Below are 21,220 nucleotides of genomic sequence, written 5' to 3'. Positions count from 1 at the left end.
AATATACAATATTATACAAGTTAGGACACGGTAAAAATGTAACGTGTCAAAAAGACATTCATATAACAAAATAAAAAAGTGTGAAGTTTTTTTTGCTTGCTTTTTTTAATCTCTGCGATTTATTGCGCGCGCAATTTAAGATAAAAAACTAAATGTGCATCTTCTCCAAATTAAAGAGATATGTTTCGTTAACAAGGTCTGCAAAAACAACATCTATATTTTTTTATGGAGCTCGTTTTTCCTGATATGATGTTGTAATGTGCGCGTTAAAGGTCAGGCCAATGAACCTTTAGCAAAAAATCTCCGTTCCACCTTAACAGGACTGATGTGTTCGTCAGAAATATGGCGCTGCTATGAAGAGACTCACCCTCCCTTAAAAACACACTCCCACTCCTGACAGCAAAGGGAAACTTCGGGCTGTCAAAAGATCTCACGAGCCCGTCACTTCACTTATGAGCGGCGTTTGCACTACAAATATAGTTTCTGCTGTGCAGGAGGCGCGTGTGTCTGCAGACCCCGGTTTAAAACAAGAAAAATGTCAGGGAACCCGAAATTTGTGAGTCCTTTCCACAGACCACACTGTTTAGCAGCTGCTGCGCCCGCCGGACAAAACAAACTCACACACCCTGGGAAGGCTATTTTAGCTGGTAAGTGACTTTCTATGCTTATGAATCACGTAAGAAACAGTGAAAGTCATTCCTGTTCATGCTGTGACTGACTCCAGATCAGATGTGCCACAGTTTTTGCACTGTCATCCACACTGTTTACAGTCCTCTGCTCGGTTGATCCCCACAGGGCTGTAGTCATCACCACTACACAGGCGAGTATTCAGACTGTGTGTGTGTGTGTGTGTCAGTGTGACTGTCTCACTGGAACTCATGCAAAGTAACAATAGAACGTTGACACAAAGTACCGAACGAGCTTTGATACAGTTTAGAACTTCTGTCACAATGTAACAATCCGCCTGTTACGAAAAATGGAATGTGTGAGGATACGTCACACTACACCCCGAAATCAAAACAAAACAAATAGGAGATTATATGACAAATAAGCAATTTTTCTTTCTGTCATTTAATTTTTATTATTGTACCTGTTTCAGGGATTTTTTTTTGTATATTTATTTTTGTAACATTATTTCCATGCACTTATTCCCTCACATTTTTATCACACCTACACTGTTAAAAATGTATATTTTCAATAAGTTATGACAACATATGTTTTTACATTGTTTTAACTCATCAAAATAAGTCAAGAAATGTCAAACTTGTTTTTATTAGTTATACAAGATGTAACTAATTTTTTTAAGTCAGTTTAACATAATTTAAGTTGAAATAACGTAAACATCCAAGTCGATTGTACTGCAAAAGTTCAAAATTTGCCTTTTTTTTAACAAGCCCCTTTCACACTGCGATTCCGGCAAATATACGGATAATGAGACCCCGCATTTGTTCCCGGGCCGCTAGATTTGGTCCATTCACACTGCCAGCGAAATACCGTAATATGTGCACTTTCACACACAACCCGTAACGGTCCCGGATCGAGTTGACACGTGACATCCGGATGTGACGTATAACGGCGAGCGATCTCAGCTTCAGCGCGGATAGTAAGGAGCTCCTTGGTCTCGACTTGTGTCCAGTTTGCGCACATTTCTGCTTGTTTAATTTTAGTTTCTTTTGCTCTCTATTAGGTGATTCTCATTAGTGAAATAAAGTATTTTTATTAAATGTAAAAATTGCTGTAACAATATTATTTAACTTTAAATAAGCACACTATACTCACAATAAGTGAGTTAAATCATGTATATAAATCTTACCTTATTTTGATGAGTTAAAGCAATATAAAAACATATGTTGTCATAACGTATTGATCATATCATGTTTGCATTATGGTAATGAGGGGGGCAAATGTGCTTAGTTGTCATGAAAATAATGATTATTTGTTTCTTTTGATTTTTGGGGTAAATTATATGAACTGGTCATGCTCATCACTTCCCGTTATTGATAAAGTATGTCTTTATAGCTGTTATAAAGGCCATTCATTTTTGTTTATATTTAACAAGTGGTTGAAAAAATCTTAAAGGAATGCTAATGAAATTTCATTATTATTATTTGGAGCTAAAAAGTAACAATCGGGATTATTATTATTAAATAACACTATTAAAAACATTTCTGTTCATTTAAATCAAGCTGAAATAAAAATGAAACCAAACAAATCAGAAATGTTGCCTTGGCAATAAACTAAAATTGGTTGAAGTTGAAGCACTTAAATTGTTAACTGGAAAAAATTAAAACAAACTATATATATATATATATATATATATATATATATATATATATATATATATATATATATATATATATATATATATATATATATATATATATATATATATATATATATAACCTAATTAGCAATATTAAGAAAATGACAAAAGCACATAATGAAATTACTAAAAATGTAAATAAAAAATATTAAAATATAAAACTAAAATAAGACTGGATTTTTTTTTATCTATTCATAAATGGATCAAAAAAGAGTCTTCTAATAATACAATAAGATTATTATTTATTTTCCATTTTATCCATAGCAACTTATTAGATTCTTAGAACATTTTAATTTGATCCCTGATTCTAAATTATGGTATGCATTCCATTAGCAATCCATTAACATTATTTTCTGCCTCAGGACACTGAATATTTCTTTTATTCTGACCTCAGCTTCTAAGGATAACTGAAAGTGCTTGTGTTTTTCCACCCTTCCCTGAAGTGTCCCTTGTTATTGTGGTTAATGTCTTGCCAGGGCACGTGTCTGAGATTCACAGTGAATGAGAAACTCATACAGTTAACTCATCATAGTTAACTCATCATAGCTAACTCATAATAGTTCCCTTCACATCTAATGGTGTGCTGCATGAAGCTCATTGTGGCCTCGTGATAAATGTGCTGGATGCATGATGACAGAGCCTGTGGCATGGACACATTAACACAGTAACACGGAAGGCAGTTGGATTGTGAGTGACGTTCTTGCCAAATATGTGGTTAACAACTAAAACAGGCAACTACAAGTGCACTAGATTACCATACAGTCAATAGATGTGGCATTTATTCAGTTCAAACACCTCATTGGTGCAGCGTAATGACTTTCCCCACCCCAGCATGCCTTTCGGCTGACATGTTGATCGTAAGAGTCATTCTAGTGAACTACAATAGGAACAACTAGCTCAACAGAAAAAGAAAAAAATCACACCTCTGAGTGTACACACACACACACACACACACGTTTGTTTTTGTGAAATATGGGGACATTCCATAGGCGTAATGGTTTTTATACCGTACAAACCGTATTTTCTATCCCCTTACACTGCCCCTGCCCCTAAACCTACCAAACACACACACACACACACACACACACACACACACACACACACACACACACACACACACACACACACACACACACACACACACACACACACACACACACACAAACACACTCACACACACACACACACACAGACACTGACTGCCCCTACCCCTAAACCTACCTATCACACACACACACACACACACACACACACACTGCCCCTAAACCTACCCATCACAGGAAACAATCTGCATTTTACTTTCTAAAAAAAACTCATCCTGTATGATTTATAAGCATTTTGAAAAGTGGGGATGTCCTCATATTTTACCCTCTCCTTGCAATAGGACCTACCTATGTCATACCCATGTCATTATACACATTTGTGTCCTCATATGTCATAAAACCTTGCCCACACACAGACACACACACACAGACACACACACAGACACACACACAGACACACACACACACACACACACACACACACACACACACACACACACACACACACACACACACACACACACACACACACACACACGTGCACAGAGCACTGATTGCATCATAGACTCACTTTGTTTGACTTTAAAGACATAAAGCCGGATTAGGTGTGTCATTAAGACATAAAGGCCTGATTTCACAGACAGGGCTTAGATTAGGCCTTAGTTAAAATACTGTCCTTTTTCAAAATGATATGTCAGTGCAAGTTGCGTTTTGTTAAAACAGCTCAAACATGCATTTTAGTCTGGGACTAGCTTAAGCCTCATCTGTAAATGTGTGTAACATGACCAAACCTCCTCTGCTTCTTCGACGAGTCTGAGAGTGGAGTTTATAAAGTGCTGTTTGCTTTTATTAGCCACCTGTATGCACTCTGGATCTGGCCATGACATTCGCCCTAGAACTGATACGTCAGGTATTTCATATAGAGAACTAGTAATATCAGTGGTCTAAACTTCCTTTTTAACTATTGTTGTAGAAAGTCACTTTGAATACTCAAGAAATTAATACTTTTATTCAGCATTAAAATGATTAAAAGTGACATTGAGACATTTGTAGTGTTATAAAAGATTCTATGTTAAATCAGTGAGGTTCTTTCAAACTTTTGATCAAAGAAATATGTGAAAAAAATATGCATCATGGTTCCCAAGTATGAAGCAGCACAACTGTTTTCAACATTGATAATGATAAGAAATGTTTCCTATTGATAAGAAATGTTTCCTGAGCATCAATTCCTCATATTAGAAAGATTTCTGAAAGCTCATGTGACACTGAAGAGTAATGATGCTGACAATTCAGCTTTGATCACAGGAATAAATTACACTTTACTATAGAAAAAAGTTATTTTAAATTGTAATAATATTTCAAAGTATGTCTGTTTTTACTGTATTTTTAAACAAATAAATGCAGCCTGGGTGAGCAGAAGAGTTAAAAACAACATTAGTGTATAATTACATATTTATTTATAATATAATATAATGTTATTTATACATTTTAAAATATTTTAAGTAATTTATGTACACTAATATTTCACAATATTTCTCTTTTTACTGTATTATTGAGCAAATAAATTAAGCCTGTTGAGTTAAATTTCATATTTATATTAAATAAACAGATTTTATTATATTTATATATTCTAGAATATTTTATGTCATTTGTGTACACTAATATGTCACAATATTTCTCCCTTTACTGTATTATTGACAAAATAAATTAATGGTTGAGTTAAAAAAATCTTAATGTGTAATTTCATATTTATATGACATAAACAGATTTTATTATATTTAAACATTCTAAAATATTTTAAGTAGATTATGGACATCATTTGGAATTGTTACATTAAATTAAGCCTGTGTGCACAATTTGATTTGTGTATAATTTGATTAATATCAATTTAATACATTCTAAAATATTTTAGGTAGTTTATGAACACATGAATTATTCTCGCATGGATTTGTGGTGTCGGCTTTAGTGTCCCTCTCCTCTCCCTCAGGGCAGTTTTTGTGGCTTCGAGGAGACCAAGCAGGTCAGGCAGGATAGAGATGTGACCCTCCTACATATAACCTGCTGTTCAACAGAAAAGTGCTCGTCAGTTATGTTAAAACCTGTTAAACGGGTATATGTTTTTTTTAAGAAAATGTGTTTGTATGTATTAAAATAAATCCTCAGCTGTCCCAGAGAGCATACACAGTTGTTCCAGGAATCCCAAATGAGGACAGATCATCCTTAAAATGAGTAGGAGACAATGACAGAAGCAATTCAGAGAAACTAGTGTATGCAGCACTGAGGAAACAGCAGCAATCACTGAGAGGAATTTCAAACATGAAACACTAGCACTCATTGCAGTGGTATGGCATTCAGTTTAAAGCTTACCCAACTATGAAAATTACCCCATCATTTACTCAAGCCATCCTAGGTGGTTATTACTTTGTTCTTTCAGCCAGAGTTATATACATAAGTATCCTGGCAGGCTAGTATCCTGGCTCTTTCAAGCTTTATAATCGGAGTGAATGGTAATTTAGATTTTGAAGCCCAAAAAAGTTCATTCATCCACCCATTAAAAATCTTAAATCTTCTCGTTTTAGACTTGTAATTCATATAATTCACAGTGTTTTGTTTTGCTCTGTCCTCTGCGCTTCACCAATACGTCATGGGTCGGGTCAGAGGTCACTTCCTCCAGCACTAGACTCGTGTACGGCCTTTACCGGAAGACAGTGATTATAGTTTAAAAAGTTATACTTATGGATATTTTTCTGACAAAAACACATGGCTTCGCTTCAGAAGACCTTTGGAGTCGTATGGATTACTTTTATGATGGATGGATGCACTTTTTTGGGCTTCAAAATTCGGCTAAATGAAGAAAGTCATGTAAACCTAGGGTGAGTGATTTATGGGATAATTGTCATTTTTGAACCCTTTAATGAGATGATATTTTGTTTTTTGACATGCCTCTTTACATTGTTTTTCTCTCATTTTTACATCTAAAAGAAGTAGAGCATTATAATTAGCTGACAATTTCAACATTATCATTGATTGCAACTGACAGGATATATAATGTTTTTAGTCAAGCCAAGTCACCTTTATTTATATAGCAGTTAATACAGGAAATGATTGATCAAACTTAATCAGATACAAGAGAAATTCAGCTGTAAATCAGCTCTAAAAAAGACAATAGCGTCATTATTCAGCTCAATTCAGTTGGAGATTTAGATGATACAAGATGCGTTTATGAAAGAAAAATGAGATCCCTTTAAAATCAATTTTCTTTCTTCTAGAGAGCTATGAGATTAAATATGGAGACTATTGCAGTCTTAATGTTATTGCTGTCTTTTATTGCTGTTTCTTAGTAATTTTGGTGAAATTTACAACCAGTTTCTTCCTAAGAAGTGTCTCCAATTGTGCTTAGATTTGACAAGACACACAAGACTGCTGTCCAATTTTAAAAGATATCATTATCAATATGAATGCACTTGTAGCACTTTATTTTAGTGTCCACTGATGTTACATGTACTTACCATGGTAATAACAGTAAATTGTGCATAATTACATGCAAATAACCCAAAAACAAACCATAACCCTATAGTAAGTACATGTCGTTACTACGTATTACTCAGTACTTAAATACATAATTACACTGTAACAGGTACACCATAAAATAAAGTGTGACCTACTTTATTTTACAGTGTGCACTTGTGTGTACTAACACTGTGAGGACAGAGACGGGGGGAATCTTATGCAAGTAAAAGTTTATTAAAATAAATAGCGAGAAAGAGAGGGAAAGAGTCAAAATCCACAATGGGTCTCAGGAACTGTGATGTTGATGCTCAATCCAGACGGATCTCAGGAACACAGATGATGATGCTCAATCCAGAACGGATCTCAGATGTTGATGCTCAGTCAGAACAAATCTCAGGTACTCAGATGTAGATGCTCAGTCAGAACAAATCTCAGGAACTCAGATGTTCATGCTCAGTCAGAACGGATCTTCAGGAACTCAGATGTTGATACATAATCCAGAACAGGTCTCAGGAATTCAGATGTTGATGAACAGTCCAGAACGGTGAGGAGCACCGTAATCGCCCAAACGGATCTTGTCTAAAAACGAGACACACCGAAGAGCAGAGGAAAAACATCAATAGTTCACAGATGAGTACAGTACCAAGTTCAAGGTGTAGTCAGCCCCAGTCTAAAAACGAGACTCGTTGACAGTAGAAGAATCCGACTAGTCCACAAGGAAAAAATCCACAAGAAAGCGTTGCACAGTGTACTCACAAAAATACCGGGAGAGGGAGCAGAAGCCAAAGGAATTAACAAATTCCCACCGAGTCCTGGAGGAAAACACAGTGGAAAACAAGAAAACCCGATCAAAGACCAACAATAGTCACACACAGCATGGCAGCAAACACCCAGGAGAAACACAACGAACGCGCACAGAACACAGCACACCTGGACCTTAAATAGAGGGAAACACACAACAGCTGTGGAAAACAATCAGGGATAACGAGAAGGGAGGAGACAGAGAGTGCACACAGGAACACAAAAGGTAAACACACAAAAAGAACAACCAATCACACTGGGATCCTGACAGTACCCCCCTCCCCACGGCCGGCACTGGACGGGCCAGGGAGGGACTCACCCTGTCGTCGACGGAGATCCTCGATCAAACCGGGGTCCAGAATGTCCCGAGCCGGTACCCAACACCTCTCCTCCGGACCGTACCCCTCCCAGTCCACAAGATACTGAAAACCTCTACCCCTGCGGCGAACATCTAGTAATCTCCTGACTGAGTAGGCAGGAGAACCATCCACTAGTTGGGGGGGCGGGGGGTTTGGGGGTAGAGACAGGGGGATTAATGGAGGCAAAAATCACTGGTTTAACCCTGGATACATGAAAAACAGGGTGAACCCGACCAAGAGAAAGAGGTAACTTAAGCTTAACTGCCACTGGGCTGACGACCTTGACAATACTGAATGGCCCAAGGAATCTCGGAGCCAGCTTACGAGATGACTCGCGAAGAGGCAGATCCCTGGAAGAAAGCCAAACCTTTTGTCCACAGATATAACGAGGAGGAGGTCGCCGGTGACGGTCAGCCGCAGCCTTGGTTCGTCTGGAGCTTTGTAATAATAGGGTTCTAGCTCTTTTCCAAGTGCGTTTGCACCTTCGGACAAAAGCTAAAGCAGACGGAACCGCTGCATCGGGTTCTTGTGATGGAAATAAGGGAGGTTGAAAACCGGTAGCGGCTTCAAACGGAGACAGATTGGTCGAGGAAACGGGAAGAGAGTTATGGGAGTACTCGACTCAGGGGAGCTGTTGGCACCAGGAGTTCGGATAGCGAGACGACAGACAGCGGAGCGTACGACCGAGATCCTGATTAGCCCGTTCACATTGACCGTTGGTCTGCGGATGATAACCAGAAGACAAGCTGGCGGTGGCGCCGATCTGTCTACAAAACTCCTGCCAGAAACGGGAGATGAACTGAGGACCCCTATCTGAAACCACGTCAGTAGGAAGACCATGTAACCTAAAAACGTGGTTAATCAGAACCTGAGCCATCTCTTTGGCAGAAGGGAGTTTGGGCAGGGGAATGAAATGGACCGTTTTAGAAAAGCGATCAACCACCGTCAGTATAACAGTGTTACCATCAGACGCCGGTAAGCCAGTGACAAAATCAAGAGCTATATGTGACCAGGGGCGGGAGGGCACGGGCAAAGGTTTAAGCAGACCAACAGGTGGTTGATGAGAGGCCTTATTACAAGCACAAACCTGACAGGCTAATACAAACTGTCTGACGTCAGGACCCATAGCGGGCCACCAAAAACGTTGACGGACGGCTGCCAACGTTCTCCGAACACCAGGATGGCCGACAAACTTAAATTCATGACACCACCGGATGACATCAGAACGCAATGCCTCGGGAACCCACAGACGACCCACCGGGCACCCCTCTGGGACCTCCACCCCTCGTCCTGCCTCCCTCACCCGCTGCTCGATGCCCCAGGTGACCGCCCCGACCACCGTCCCTTCCGGGAGAACGGTCTCGGGCCGATCGGGTTCCGAGCCACCGAACAGACGGGAGAGAGCATCTGGCTTAACGTTCTTAGAACCCGGCCGGTACGAAAGGGTGAAGTTAAAACGGTCAAAGAAGAGCGCCCAGCGAGCCTGCCTGGATGTTAACCTCCTGGCCGAACGGATGTACTCTAAGTTTTTGTGATCCGTCCAGACCAGGAAGGGCTCCGAGGCTCCCTCCAACCAGTGACGCCACTCACCCAAAGCAAGTCTAACCACCAGCAACTCCCGGTTACCTATGTCGTAATTACGTTCTGCTGGGTTTAACCGGTGAGAAAAAAAGGCGCACGGGTGCACTTTCCCGTCAATGGGTGACCGCTGGGACAAAACGGCGCCTACCCCGACATCAGAAGCATCTACCTCAACTATAAACTGGTAAGCCGGATCAGGAATAGAAAGAACAGGCGCAGAGATGAAACGGGACTTTAATTCATCAAAGGCTTTCTGAGCTTCGTTATTCCAACGGAAACCTACTTTAGTGGAGGTAAGAGCAGTAAGAGGTTTAGCGATTTGACCAAAATTTCTGATAAAACGCCTATAAAAATTGGCGAATCCCAGAAAACGCTGTAACTCCTTACGTGTGTCGGGTACTGGCCAATCAGCGACCGCTCTGATCTTAGCGGAATCGGGGCAAATCCTCCCAGCGGCTATAACAAAACCCAAGAACGTAACCGACTGTTTGTGGAATTCGCACTTCTCCGCCTTGACAAATAACTGATTCTCTAATAGCCGTTGTAAGACTAGGCGAACATGCTGGGTGTGTATCTGCATAGAAGGGGAGAAGATGAGAATGTCATCTAGATACACAAAGACAAATTTGTTGATCATGTCTCCCAACACTTCATTAACCATAGTCTGGAAGACAGCGGGCGCGTTCGTCCTGTGAGGACAGAGACGGGGGGAATCTTATGCAAGTAAAAGTTTATTAAAATAAATAGCGAGAAAGAGAGGGAAAGAGTCAAAATCCACAATGGGTCTCAGGAACTGTGATGTTGATGCTCAATCCAGACGGATCTCAGGAACACAGATGATGATGCTCAATCCAGAACGGATCTCAGATGTTGATGCTCAGTCAGAACAAATCTCAGGTACTCAGATGTAGATGCTCAGTCAGAACAAATCTCAGGAACTCAGATGTTCATGCTCAGTCAGAACGGATCTTCAGGAACTCAGATGTTGATACATAATCCAGAACAGGTCTCAGGAATTCAGATGTTGATGAACAGTCCAGAACGGTGAGGAGCACCGTAATCGCCCAAACGGATCTTGTCTAAAAACGAGACACACCGAAGAGCAGAGGAAAAACATCAATAGTTCACAGATGAGTACAGTACCAAGTTCAAGGTGTAGTCAGCCCCAGTCTAAAAACGAGACTCGTTGACAGTAGAAGAATCCGACTAGTCCACAAGGAAAAAATCCACAAGAAAGCGTTGCACAGTGTACTCACAAAAATACCGGGAGAGGGAGCAGAAGCCAAAGGAATTAACAAATTCCCACCGAGTCCTGGAGGAAAACACAGTGGAAAACAAGAAAACCCGATCAAAGACCAACAATAGTCACACACAGCATGGCAGCAAACACCCAGGAGAAACACAACGAACGCGCACAGAACACAGCACACCTGGACCTTAAATAGAGGGAAACACACAACAGCTGTGGAAAACAATCAGGGATAACGAGAAGGGAGGAGACAGAGAGTGCACACAGGAACACAAAAGGTAAACACACAAAAAGAACAACCAATCACACTGGGATCCTGACAAACACTTACAGTGTATTTACCTAAGAAAGTCCTGGGTAATATATGGTAACTATGGGTTTGGTTAGGTGTAGGTTTCGGTGTTAGTACCTAGTTATTACCCAGTTATTATAATTACTATAATAAGCACATAGTACGGTATGTACATGAGGAAAAGGACTTTAAAATAAAGAGCTACCAACGTTGCTCATTAAATGCTCTGAACTAGAATACTAAACTATATACAATACTTTCATAGCTCTGTACTCGAACTGTATGACAACTGTTGACTCATGTGTTTATTTTAGTAGAGACACTTCAGACAAGTTAAATGAAGTTAAATGATTTTTAACTTAAGTTAAAAATGGCTCTGCTGAGCTTTAAAACTGCAACCTCTGAGTAATACATTTTTATCCTGGAACGTATATACAGTGTATAATAACGTCTGCTTGTCGAATCAAATCCATTTGATTGATAACCTCAAGCTTTTCTGCAAGCATGGCACACAGTAAAAGAAGCATAAATGTGTCAACAAAGTTGAGATCAGATTAAAGAGCAGGACGTTTGTTTTCGGTCACGCCCATCTGTACGGGCAGGGGGCGGGTCCACTCAGCCAATCACAGACAGACACGCCCCCTTTACTACCCTGAGCTGCAGATGTGCTCAACACAACACACAGTTAAGGTGGAGACGGATCAGTGAGATATACATTCGCATTCGTTATTCTCAGAGAAGCATTCAAACTCATAGTACACCAAACGAGACATTTATGATGTGACAAAGGATTATATTTCAAATAAATGCTGTTCTTTAGAACTTTCTATTCATCAAAAACTCCTGAAAAATTATATGCATCCGTTTCCACAAAAGTATTAAACTGTGTTCAAAACTGATAATAATCCGAAATGTTTCTTGAGCAGCAAATCATATTAGAATGATGTCTGAAGGATAATGTGACACTGAAGAAAAGTCAGCTTTGATTCATTACATTTTACAAGATATTCACATAGAAAACATTTATTCAAAATTGTAAAAACATTTCACAATATTGCAGTTTTTACTGTATTTTTGATCAAATAAATCTGCCTTTTGGAAACATTTGAAAATCTTAACAGCTCCAAACTTTTAAAGAATAGTGTATAAGTATTTGACTATATAACAATAATTAGTCACTAATACTATTAGGGTTAGTGAATTAAATGTATTAGTCATATCTAGAGACAGAATACCACAGAAACCTGAGGGAGACTCTCTTTATTTGGCACTCGCACCTATCCGCTTGCCTAGCAACCATCACAACTCCCTAGCAACTACATAGCAATGCACTAAAGGTACATTTACATGAAAATAATATGCTTAAAACAGAGAAGTTTTTCCTTTGAGATTTCCACGTACAGACAAGACCATTGTCAAAACGGTCCATATTATTCACACATCACAAAAACGGCTTAAAACGCTGTATTGTGTTGCCAGGCCATTGGGTGGTGATGAAACACTCTGAACATGTAATACACGTGCATGACATCATTGCTTTCAGGGATTCATGTTTTTGTTGTTTACACAGAGACTGTTTTAAAAAAACTTGTACTTTGAAACCCCAAAGTTTGTGTTTTTAGGCACCCAAAACGCTGTTGTCGTGTAAATGACCAGCCAAAACACATAAGAAGTTTTATGTTTGTAGTTGCAAACGGTGTCAGGTAAACAGCCCTGAATACTACCCAGAACACCCTAGTGTTGTCAGCGATGTTTGCACAAATGCAAACACTTCTGTACAAATCTAGTTCTGATATGCTAATTCATGCTAGCATTATGCTAACTCGTATTAGCACACACTTATTAATGCAACATGCAAGCATTGTGTTGCCAGCCATTTCAAAGCATGCTAGCAATGTGTAAAACATGGCAGCAATGTGTTAATTTATGGTATCAAAAAATGCAAAAACAGGTTAATTGATGCTAGCATTGTGCTAATTCATGTTAAGAAAATGCTTATTCATATTAACAATGTGTTAAAAATGCTAGCAATGTGCAAAAACATGCTAATTAATGTTATCAGTATGCTAATTAATGCTAGCAATGTGCTAATAAACACTAGCAACATGTTAAAATGTGCTAGCAATGTGTTAAATTTGTTACTTCATGTTAACATCATGTTAAAATATGTTAGCAATATGTAGGCTAAATCCATGTTAAAATGTGTTAAAACGTGTAATCAGTGTGCTAAAACATTCTAGTTTGTGCTTGCTATGTATGCCAGTGTTAAAACATGCTAGCAATATGCTAATTCATGTTAACAATGTTCTCAAACATGGTAGAAATGTGCTAATTCATGTTATCAATATGTAAAAAACAATATGCAAAAACAGGTTAATTAATGCAAGCATTGTGCTCATTCATGTTAGTAACGCACTACTTAAGGCTAACAGTGTGTTAAAACATTCTAGCAAATTATTATGCTTTTGGTCTTTGCATAGTACTTTTTCCTCCTTTTTTTCGTTTTACCAAAATAGCTAAACAGCAGTATTTTCCATCTGTCATATTTGCGACTTGTATTATTAATATCAATATGAATAAATTGTCTGTGTTTTGCAGGTGGGCTTGCCGGAGGCATTGAAATCTGCATCACGTTTCCTACAGAGTATGTGAAAACTCAGCTACAGTTAGATGAGAAGGCAAACCCGCCGCGGTACAAAGGCATCGGTGTGTATTTGCTCACACTTCTGATTGCTTCATGTTATTATCTTAAGTAGACACTCAACAATTGTTTCATGATAATTTCATCTGCTTTGTTCAAACACTTTCGTTTAATCATTGTGCGTAAAAACCCATGGTGCATGAGCCGAGACGGAGTCCACTCGGGTTTGAAGGTTCAAAGTACAGTGACTGATCTGAGTTTGGGGTTATCAGCCACTGGACTGTGACCCCTTTTCACAACAACTTTATCAGCACTGATTGTTCAACCGGGTTCATTTGTTGGCCAATAACATGCGTGCAGCCTGGCAGGGTCACGCTTCAACAGTCTGGTCGTGGTCTCTTTTGAACCGATGAATGATTGACTCAGCTGCAGGGGGACCAGCCCGAAAACTATCTGAAAAAGGAAATGAATGCTTTTAATATTTCACACCCACCCATGTTTCCCGTTTCCAAAAGATAAGCATTTAAAATGTCTCAGATTATAATGCAAACATGCTCTTATTATTATTAAGATATTGATGTGATGTGCTTCTGTGGTGTTTCTCAGTCGACTGTGTGCAGCAGACGGTGCGTGGTCATGGGGTGAAGGGGCTGTACAGGGGGCTGAGCTCTCTGCTCTATGGCTCCATTCCCAAAGCTGCGGTGAGGTAAGCACTTCCTGTCCCGCTGGGATAAGCCTCGCACAGACGGACCTTTGGCTCTCAGGGTGAAGTCTGATGCTCATTGAGGCTTATTCTGGCCGAGAGCTGACCATTTAAACAATTTCTAGTTTTGCTCTGCTCTCTTTCATCCGTTAGATATTTCTTGTGTAGAGTATAAATTGCTAACTAGCCATCATGACACATCATGTCTTGTCACGCTTGAATGGTTCATAAGTATTTGCATGAATAAAGAACATGATCATATAATGTAACAGTAGCCAAATATATTTGTGTGTGTGTGTGTGTGTGTATATATATATATATATATATATATATATATATACACATGTTTGACCATTTTATTCTTGTTGTTATAAGTCTATATATTTTTATTATAGTAGTGTTTATGATGGAAATACCCCAGAAAGTTTTACAAAATTATTTTGTAAAGCACACGGTTTTCAAAATAATATTAGAAAGAAACAGTGCTATTTTAATGTTGTTTCTACACTTTTATTGTATTTATTATCACAGTTTCTGCATTCATTTGTAAATTATATATATATATATATATATATATAATTATATATATATATATATATATATATTTATATATATATATATATATATATATATATATATATAATGCTATAAAAATAAAAGTAATTAAAAAGACAAGATAAGAAACAAAATCAATAAAACTCAAAAATGTTAAATTGAAAACAGAAACTATAAAAATCTGATGATCTATATATCTATATTATTTGTTACTAAATATTTTATATATACAGTATATAAACACACATGTGAATATATAAATATGAGTAAATATACAGATGGATGTATTTATGTATATTTATGTGTTGTGCATATATTTATTTACAGTTTTTATTTATTTATTTCCCTAATTGTGCCCATAAAGCAAATTCTGCAGGGTAAATGGGAAAGATGCTTTTTCTTTTCATCTTAAACAGTAAATTAGCTTGTGTTATTGTTGTACAGTTAATTGTCATGTGATTCTTTGTCTGCAGGTTTGGGATGTTTGAATTCCTCAGTAATAAGATGCGGGATGAATCTGGGAAGTTGGACAGCCGGCGGGGGCTGATCTGCGGTCTGGGCGCAGGAGTTGCTGAGGCTGTAGTCGTGGTGTGTCCAATGGAGACTGTAAAGGTGTGTGAGATGATATGTGAGCATGTGTTGATAGTTGGTGGCCTAGCATTTACGGCCTACACAGAGAGTGGGCAATGTGACGTTTAATCTAGTCACACTGCATTGCTCACTTGCAGTCTAGACGCAGTATAAGACATTCCACACAAATACAAATGTGAAGGATTATAGTTTGCCTGTTACGTAAGCAGACCCTCAGACGAGAATATACTGCTGCATTAACACTTTGAGTCAGATTACACTAGGAGTAATACAGCTTTTATTGTAGTCATATCAGAAATGCATTGGAAATATAACCAGTGCGAAGTGATTTCTAGATCTAACACTGATGTGTTCAATGTTAATTTTTATTTAATTTTTTTTGTTTTCTATTTCAGGTCAAATTTATCCACGATCAGAGCTCAGCGAGCCCAAAGTACAGAGGATTTTTCCATGGCGTGAGGGAGATAATCAGAACTCAAGGTACGTGTGTGTGGTGAATGGTTTGTCCTGCAGCGCCACCTCCTGGACACCAAACACACTTACAACAGATACGTCTGAGAAGAGAGAAATAAGATGAAACTAGAGAAGCGTTTCTAATTTCATTTGATAGATTTATGTTATATGCCTGTTTGGCTGCTTTATTTTATTCTTGTTGTTATAGGGTATATAATTTATTATAGTTATGTTTATTATGAAACCATCCCAGAAAAGTTTTACATGTTTATGTATTAGAAAGATATTAAAAAGAAAACGACCCCCTTATTTGTTAGGACTATTTTAAAGGTGCAGTGTGTAGTATTTATGAGGATCTATTGACATAAATGCAATATGATAAACATAACTATGTTTTCAGTGGTGTATAAAGACCTTTATTGTATTTATTACCTTAGAATGAGCCATTATCTACACACACCGCAGATCCCCTTACAGTGATCCCCTTTGCGCCGCCATGTTTCTATAGTAGATGTAAACAGACAAACTTCTCTACAGAGCGCTAGTCACTCTCAGACGATGACATTTTAGTCCTGTGTCGGCCACAGGCCTGCAGTATCCCTCTCAGAAACTGAAGCCTGTGCGCCTCCATCGCCCCCTGGTGGCCGGTCCCAGTATAGCCGCACCTCTGTGTTTTCTAATGGACACGAGGCAAACTAAACAATAAAATTACACCTCAAATATTTTTTTCTCAAATACTAAGCAGTGCCTTCAGTCTCTATCGTTAGCAAAAAGCTTTTAAATGATTAGCTTATCTGTGAAGCTCTTTTCTTATTGAACAGGACTCAAAGGAACATATCAGGGATTGACCGCAACAGTACTGAAGCAGGGCTCAAACCAGGCCATCCGATTCTACGTAATGACTGCTCTGAGAAACTGGTATAAAGGTATAAACCTCAATATAATATATATATATATATATATATATATATATATATATATATATATATATATATATATATATATATATATATATAATAACTATTAGTGCTAATCAAACAATGTGGCTGAAAGGAAACTGTTCACTCTTAAACCAGGTGATAACCCCAATAAGACTATTAACCCCTTCATAACCGGAATGTTTGGAGCCTTTGCTGGAGCTGCAAGCGTGTTTGGAAACACACCATTGGATGTGATCAAAACTAGAATGCAGGTGTGTGATAAAAATCATTGTCAAGCATAAAAAGAAACAAAACATGAATGGATATTTCAATATTGTTTTAATGATGTTCGCAGGGATTGGAAGCTCACAAATATAAGAGCACAGTCGACTGCGCCATCAAAATCATGAAATACGAAGGACCAGCTGCGTAAGTAAACACTGACACAAAGTGAGGTATTTATTGACGAGTGAAGGATCATGTGACACTGAAAACTGGAGTAATGATGATAAATTCAGCTTTGATCACAGGAATAAATTACATTTTAAAATATATTCACATAGAAAATAATAAAAATAATATTTCACATTATTACAGTTTTTACTGTATTTTTGATCAAATAAATGAAGCTGTGGTGAGCAAAAGCATCTTTTAAATCATACAAAAATCTTCCCAAACTTTTGAACGGTAGTATATATGAAAATATATTTTGCATGCACATATTTTTTAACGACTGTATTGCATAATGACACACGTTTCTGAAATATTCCCTTCAATTTGTGTCTGTTCTCTAGATTTTACAAAGGCACCGTCCCCAGGTTAGGTCGGGTGTGTCTGGATGTGGCTATAGTGTTCATAATCTACGAGGAAGTGGTTAAAGTTCTCAACAAGGTGTGGAAGACGGATTAATGGAGCGACCACGGGGGACGTTCACACAGGGGCCAAAATATCTGCCAATGAGCAGAGGACAAAGACAGTCACTGGAATGAACTTAATCGCCATCATTTAATCAACACACACACACGCACACAGAGAGAGAGAGAGATTTAGCCAACTAATGTGAGACTCACATCAAATACTTGAAAATTAGACTAAAGATAAATAGTATTTACCATAATTTTTTAATCAAAAATGTTTTTATTTAAAACAACATCTTTAGGGAGACACAGGATTCAATTTTATTTTATTTTTTTAATATTAGGAATATATAGATATAAATATTATATATAGTGCAATTTACCAGCAAAATATTATACTTGTTTTTCATTGTATACTTTCTTATTTTGTTTTCCTTACATGTGCTGACGGCCTTATCTGAACACCATAAAACTTAAGGACCAGAATATGCATCTTAGAAAATTAAAAATATACATATATTACCCTAAGTAATTTTGTTTTGGCTTTATTTTAAGGTGACATAGTTACACTGTACTTACTTAAATAAGTACTGATCAATGGTAATCAACTACATGTACAGTACTTACTAGTTACAGTTAGGGTTTGCAAAGGGTAACTGACTTATAATTATGCATAATTTACTGTTTTTACTATAGTTAAGTACATGTAGTAATGTGTAAATAAGTCACCTTAAAATAAAGTGTTAACTTGTCTTGTTTTTCAGTACAAATATGTAAAAATACTTTAATTAATCCGTTCTAAAGACACATTTACTTGAGAAGAAAAACGCCTAGTTTTATGAAAAATGCATCAAATTTAAGTGAGTTTATGCTTAAAACAAGAACAAATATCTCCCAATGGAGTCTGATAAAATAACACTAATTCAAGGGGAAACTAGTTTATTTTTCTGATCATATCAGCAAATATTTTTTCTTGTTTTAAGCAAAAAACCCTCTTTATTCTGATATATTTTTCATAAAACAAGACTTAATATCTTTAGTCATTTTGTTTCTCATGTCAATGTTGAGATATTTGTACTGGGAAACTTTCTAAGATGCATAAATTAACCAAAGCTTTTAATTCTAACATAAAATGTGATTTATACCTTATAGTGGTACATATGATACATGCACTTTCACATTTGGTATCAATCGAGGTTTAGTGATTATTTTAAGTGCCTATATAATATACATCATGTGATCTTTTTTTAATTGTACTTGTTTACATCGAGTCATTTCCATCATTTGCATATAATGACACCCTGTTGTTAAAGTGTACCTTATTAACAGTGACATATAATCGTGTTACGATAATCTCCGAAATCCACACCCACCGCGCATACACGCGAATGATTTAAAAAAACAAACGGTGTCGTGCCACCAAAGAGCCAGGTCACTCTGATACAAATACAATGTTTACTTATTTAACATCAGATGAATGTTGTAAATGATGTTCAAAAGGTCAACCGATTTGGCCAGAGCCTCGAAAATACTGATCACGGATCAGTACATGCCTTAAATAACATCACGTGTGCTTATATTGTCTTTTCCCTTCTGCTCTGCTACCTCAAGACACTCTCACAGATCTGTAAAGGTGAAATATTCAGCATATTCAATATCTTTGAGAACAAGGTGACATGCCATCTTCTAGAGTTGTTCTACAGACTGTCATCTGTAGTAAATGTTCATTTTTCAGCATTCGAGTATTTTAAAACGGTCTTGTATTCACACCAGACCAGAGTGTCTCAAATTGTAGCATCCCTTTACTTTGGTTAGAAGTAGCTCAGTCTAAAGAATGTGTTTTTGCCTTCACCGCACATCTAGTGTGATTATGGGAGAGAAGCGGTCTTGAATTTACAGAGAGGTCCGACTGTCAAAACTATCATTAGTGCCTGTGGTTCTTGACTTGTTGAAAGACATGTTTTAGATATACTGTAATGCCTTATATCTAAGACACCACGTTGCAGCCAAATCTTCATATAGTGTTTATCTGATTTTGTGAACAGTATGGTAACTGATCCATGTTGTGCCAGGAAATGGCACTGAGATTAAACAGGATTTTATTTTGTGTTTCTGTAAAAGAATGCATTCCAGATGTGTGGCCTGAAATATGCATTAATTGTCATGCTAACAAAACATACATTGTGCCTTCAGCTCATGTTCTAATCCAGAATAAATTATGCTGACTGGACAAATGAGTCTATTTACCTTCATTAATACATTAGGTACACACAGAAAAATAGGGTGTCAAAATTGTACCTTTAGCTTGTCGCTGGGGCAGTACCCTTAAAAGGACATATTTGTACCTGTTTTACTCCTTAAAGGTGCATATTAGTACCTTTGAGTACAAATGCGTACCTTAAGGTACTACTATGAACCTTTTTGTGGTATAAATGGTACAACGTTGGGTTTTTTTAAAGGCACTGCCCCAGCGACAAGCTGTTGTACCCCTAAAGGTACAATTTTGACATCCTATTTTTCTGTGTGTAGAAATAAATGTTTATTATTTATGCAGTGCACTTACATACATGACTATGCCTCTGCTGCATGGTGTGTGTGTGTGTGTGTGTGTGTGTGTACATACAAAATTCATATAAAATTTGATTTCCCTGGAACAGCGATAAGTGGGATGTGAGTATTAGCCTGGATCTGTAAATTGCAGTCAGTTTTTTTTATTTGTACTTAATTTTGTTCTGTATTTAAATAAGCCATATATGGCCAACTCATCGCAGGGCTCACACACAGATATTAAAAAGTCATTTATTAAACTTTCTTTGCTTTGATATCGCAAGAGGTAAATGTACTTAGTATCCTCGGGAACGTCTGACACCGGCGCATACATAATGTAAATAGACGTGACAGGCGTGAAAGCTTGACAGGCGTAGCAACAGTAACTAAGGAGGGCGGGGCTTAGCGAAGGGTCAATGTGGCTCCACTTATCTTCTACCTTATAGGCTCAATTTACCCCAGTTAAATCGTGCCAAAATGTTATATTGGATGGATCTGGAAATGTCAAATATACATCCGACCCTGGACGCAGAATCCCTGCCAGAAGATACAAGTGTTTAAAGTTTAATCAGTCTGAGAGTTTGACTGAGAAAGCAGAGAAGAGCAGGAGATGAAGAGATGATGATAAAAAGAGCAGAGTTTATTGAATAATCTTTGTTGTGTATCAAACTGTAAAAGAAGACTGTCTGACTAGTACAAATCCAAAAACTGTTATTACAACAAGGGAAAAACAATGGAGAATTACTGCTTCACAGCATCGTCCTGGGACATTAAAAACCTTTCACTTCAAAACAC

General features: G+C 37.6%; 1 protein-coding gene and 2 long non-coding RNA genes across 3 annotated transcripts; 1 reads left to right on the top strand and 2 right to left on the bottom strand.

Annotated features, from left to right (window-relative positions):
- The first annotated feature begins 364 nt into the window (after positions 1 to 364).
- On the top strand, positions 365 to 20,112 carry slc25a1b (slc25a1 solute carrier family 25 member 1b). Its single transcript, XM_067433714.1, has 9 exons — positions 365 to 647; positions 13,757 to 13,864; positions 14,406 to 14,505; positions 15,531 to 15,669; positions 16,044 to 16,128; positions 16,923 to 17,027; positions 17,178 to 17,293; positions 17,377 to 17,450; positions 17,816 to 20,112. Exons 1-9 carry the CDS (start codon positions 536 to 538, stop codon positions 17,928 to 17,930), a joined length of 954 nt encoding a protein of 317 aa, XP_067289815.1. The 5' UTR covers positions 365 to 535; the 3' UTR covers positions 17,931 to 20,112.
- LOC137062610 (uncharacterized) lies at positions 7,090 to 8,156 on the bottom strand. The gene is made up of 2 exons (XR_010901254.1): positions 7,633 to 8,156; positions 7,090 to 7,455 (listed from the first exon to the last, which is right to left on the bottom strand). It is a non-coding gene; the product is annotated as an uncharacterized lncRNA (long non-coding RNA).
- On the bottom strand, positions 10,331 to 11,185 carry LOC137062869 (uncharacterized). The gene is made up of 2 exons (XR_010901300.1): positions 10,874 to 11,185; positions 10,331 to 10,696 (listed from the first exon to the last, which is right to left on the bottom strand). It is a non-coding gene; the product is annotated as an uncharacterized lncRNA (long non-coding RNA).
- Positions 20,113 to 21,220: the final 1,108 nt, after the last annotated feature.

This window comes from Pseudorasbora parva, chromosome 23 (assembly GCF_024679245.1).
Source record: "Pseudorasbora parva isolate DD20220531a chromosome 23, ASM2467924v1, whole genome shotgun sequence".
Taxonomy (NCBI): domain Eukaryota; kingdom Metazoa; phylum Chordata; class Actinopteri; order Cypriniformes; family Gobionidae; genus Pseudorasbora; species Pseudorasbora parva.
The sequence above is the reverse complement of the archived record's forward strand: the minus strand, read 5'-3'. Positions and strand labels throughout refer to the sequence as shown.

Excerpts from the sequence above, each read along its gene's own strand:
- slc25a1b (XM_067433714.1), top strand. The coding sequence starts at position 536 with ATGTCAGGGAACCCGAAATTTGTGAGTCCTTTCCACAGACCACACTGT. Across the intron at positions 14,506-15,530 it reads ATTCCCAAAGCTGCGGTGAG|GTTTGGGATGTTTGAATTCC; the intron begins GTAAGCACTTCC and ends CTTTGTCTGCAG. Across the intron at positions 15,670-16,043 it reads GTCCAATGGAGACTGTAAAG|GTCAAATTTATCCACGATCA; the intron begins GTGTGTGAGATG and ends TTTCTATTTCAG.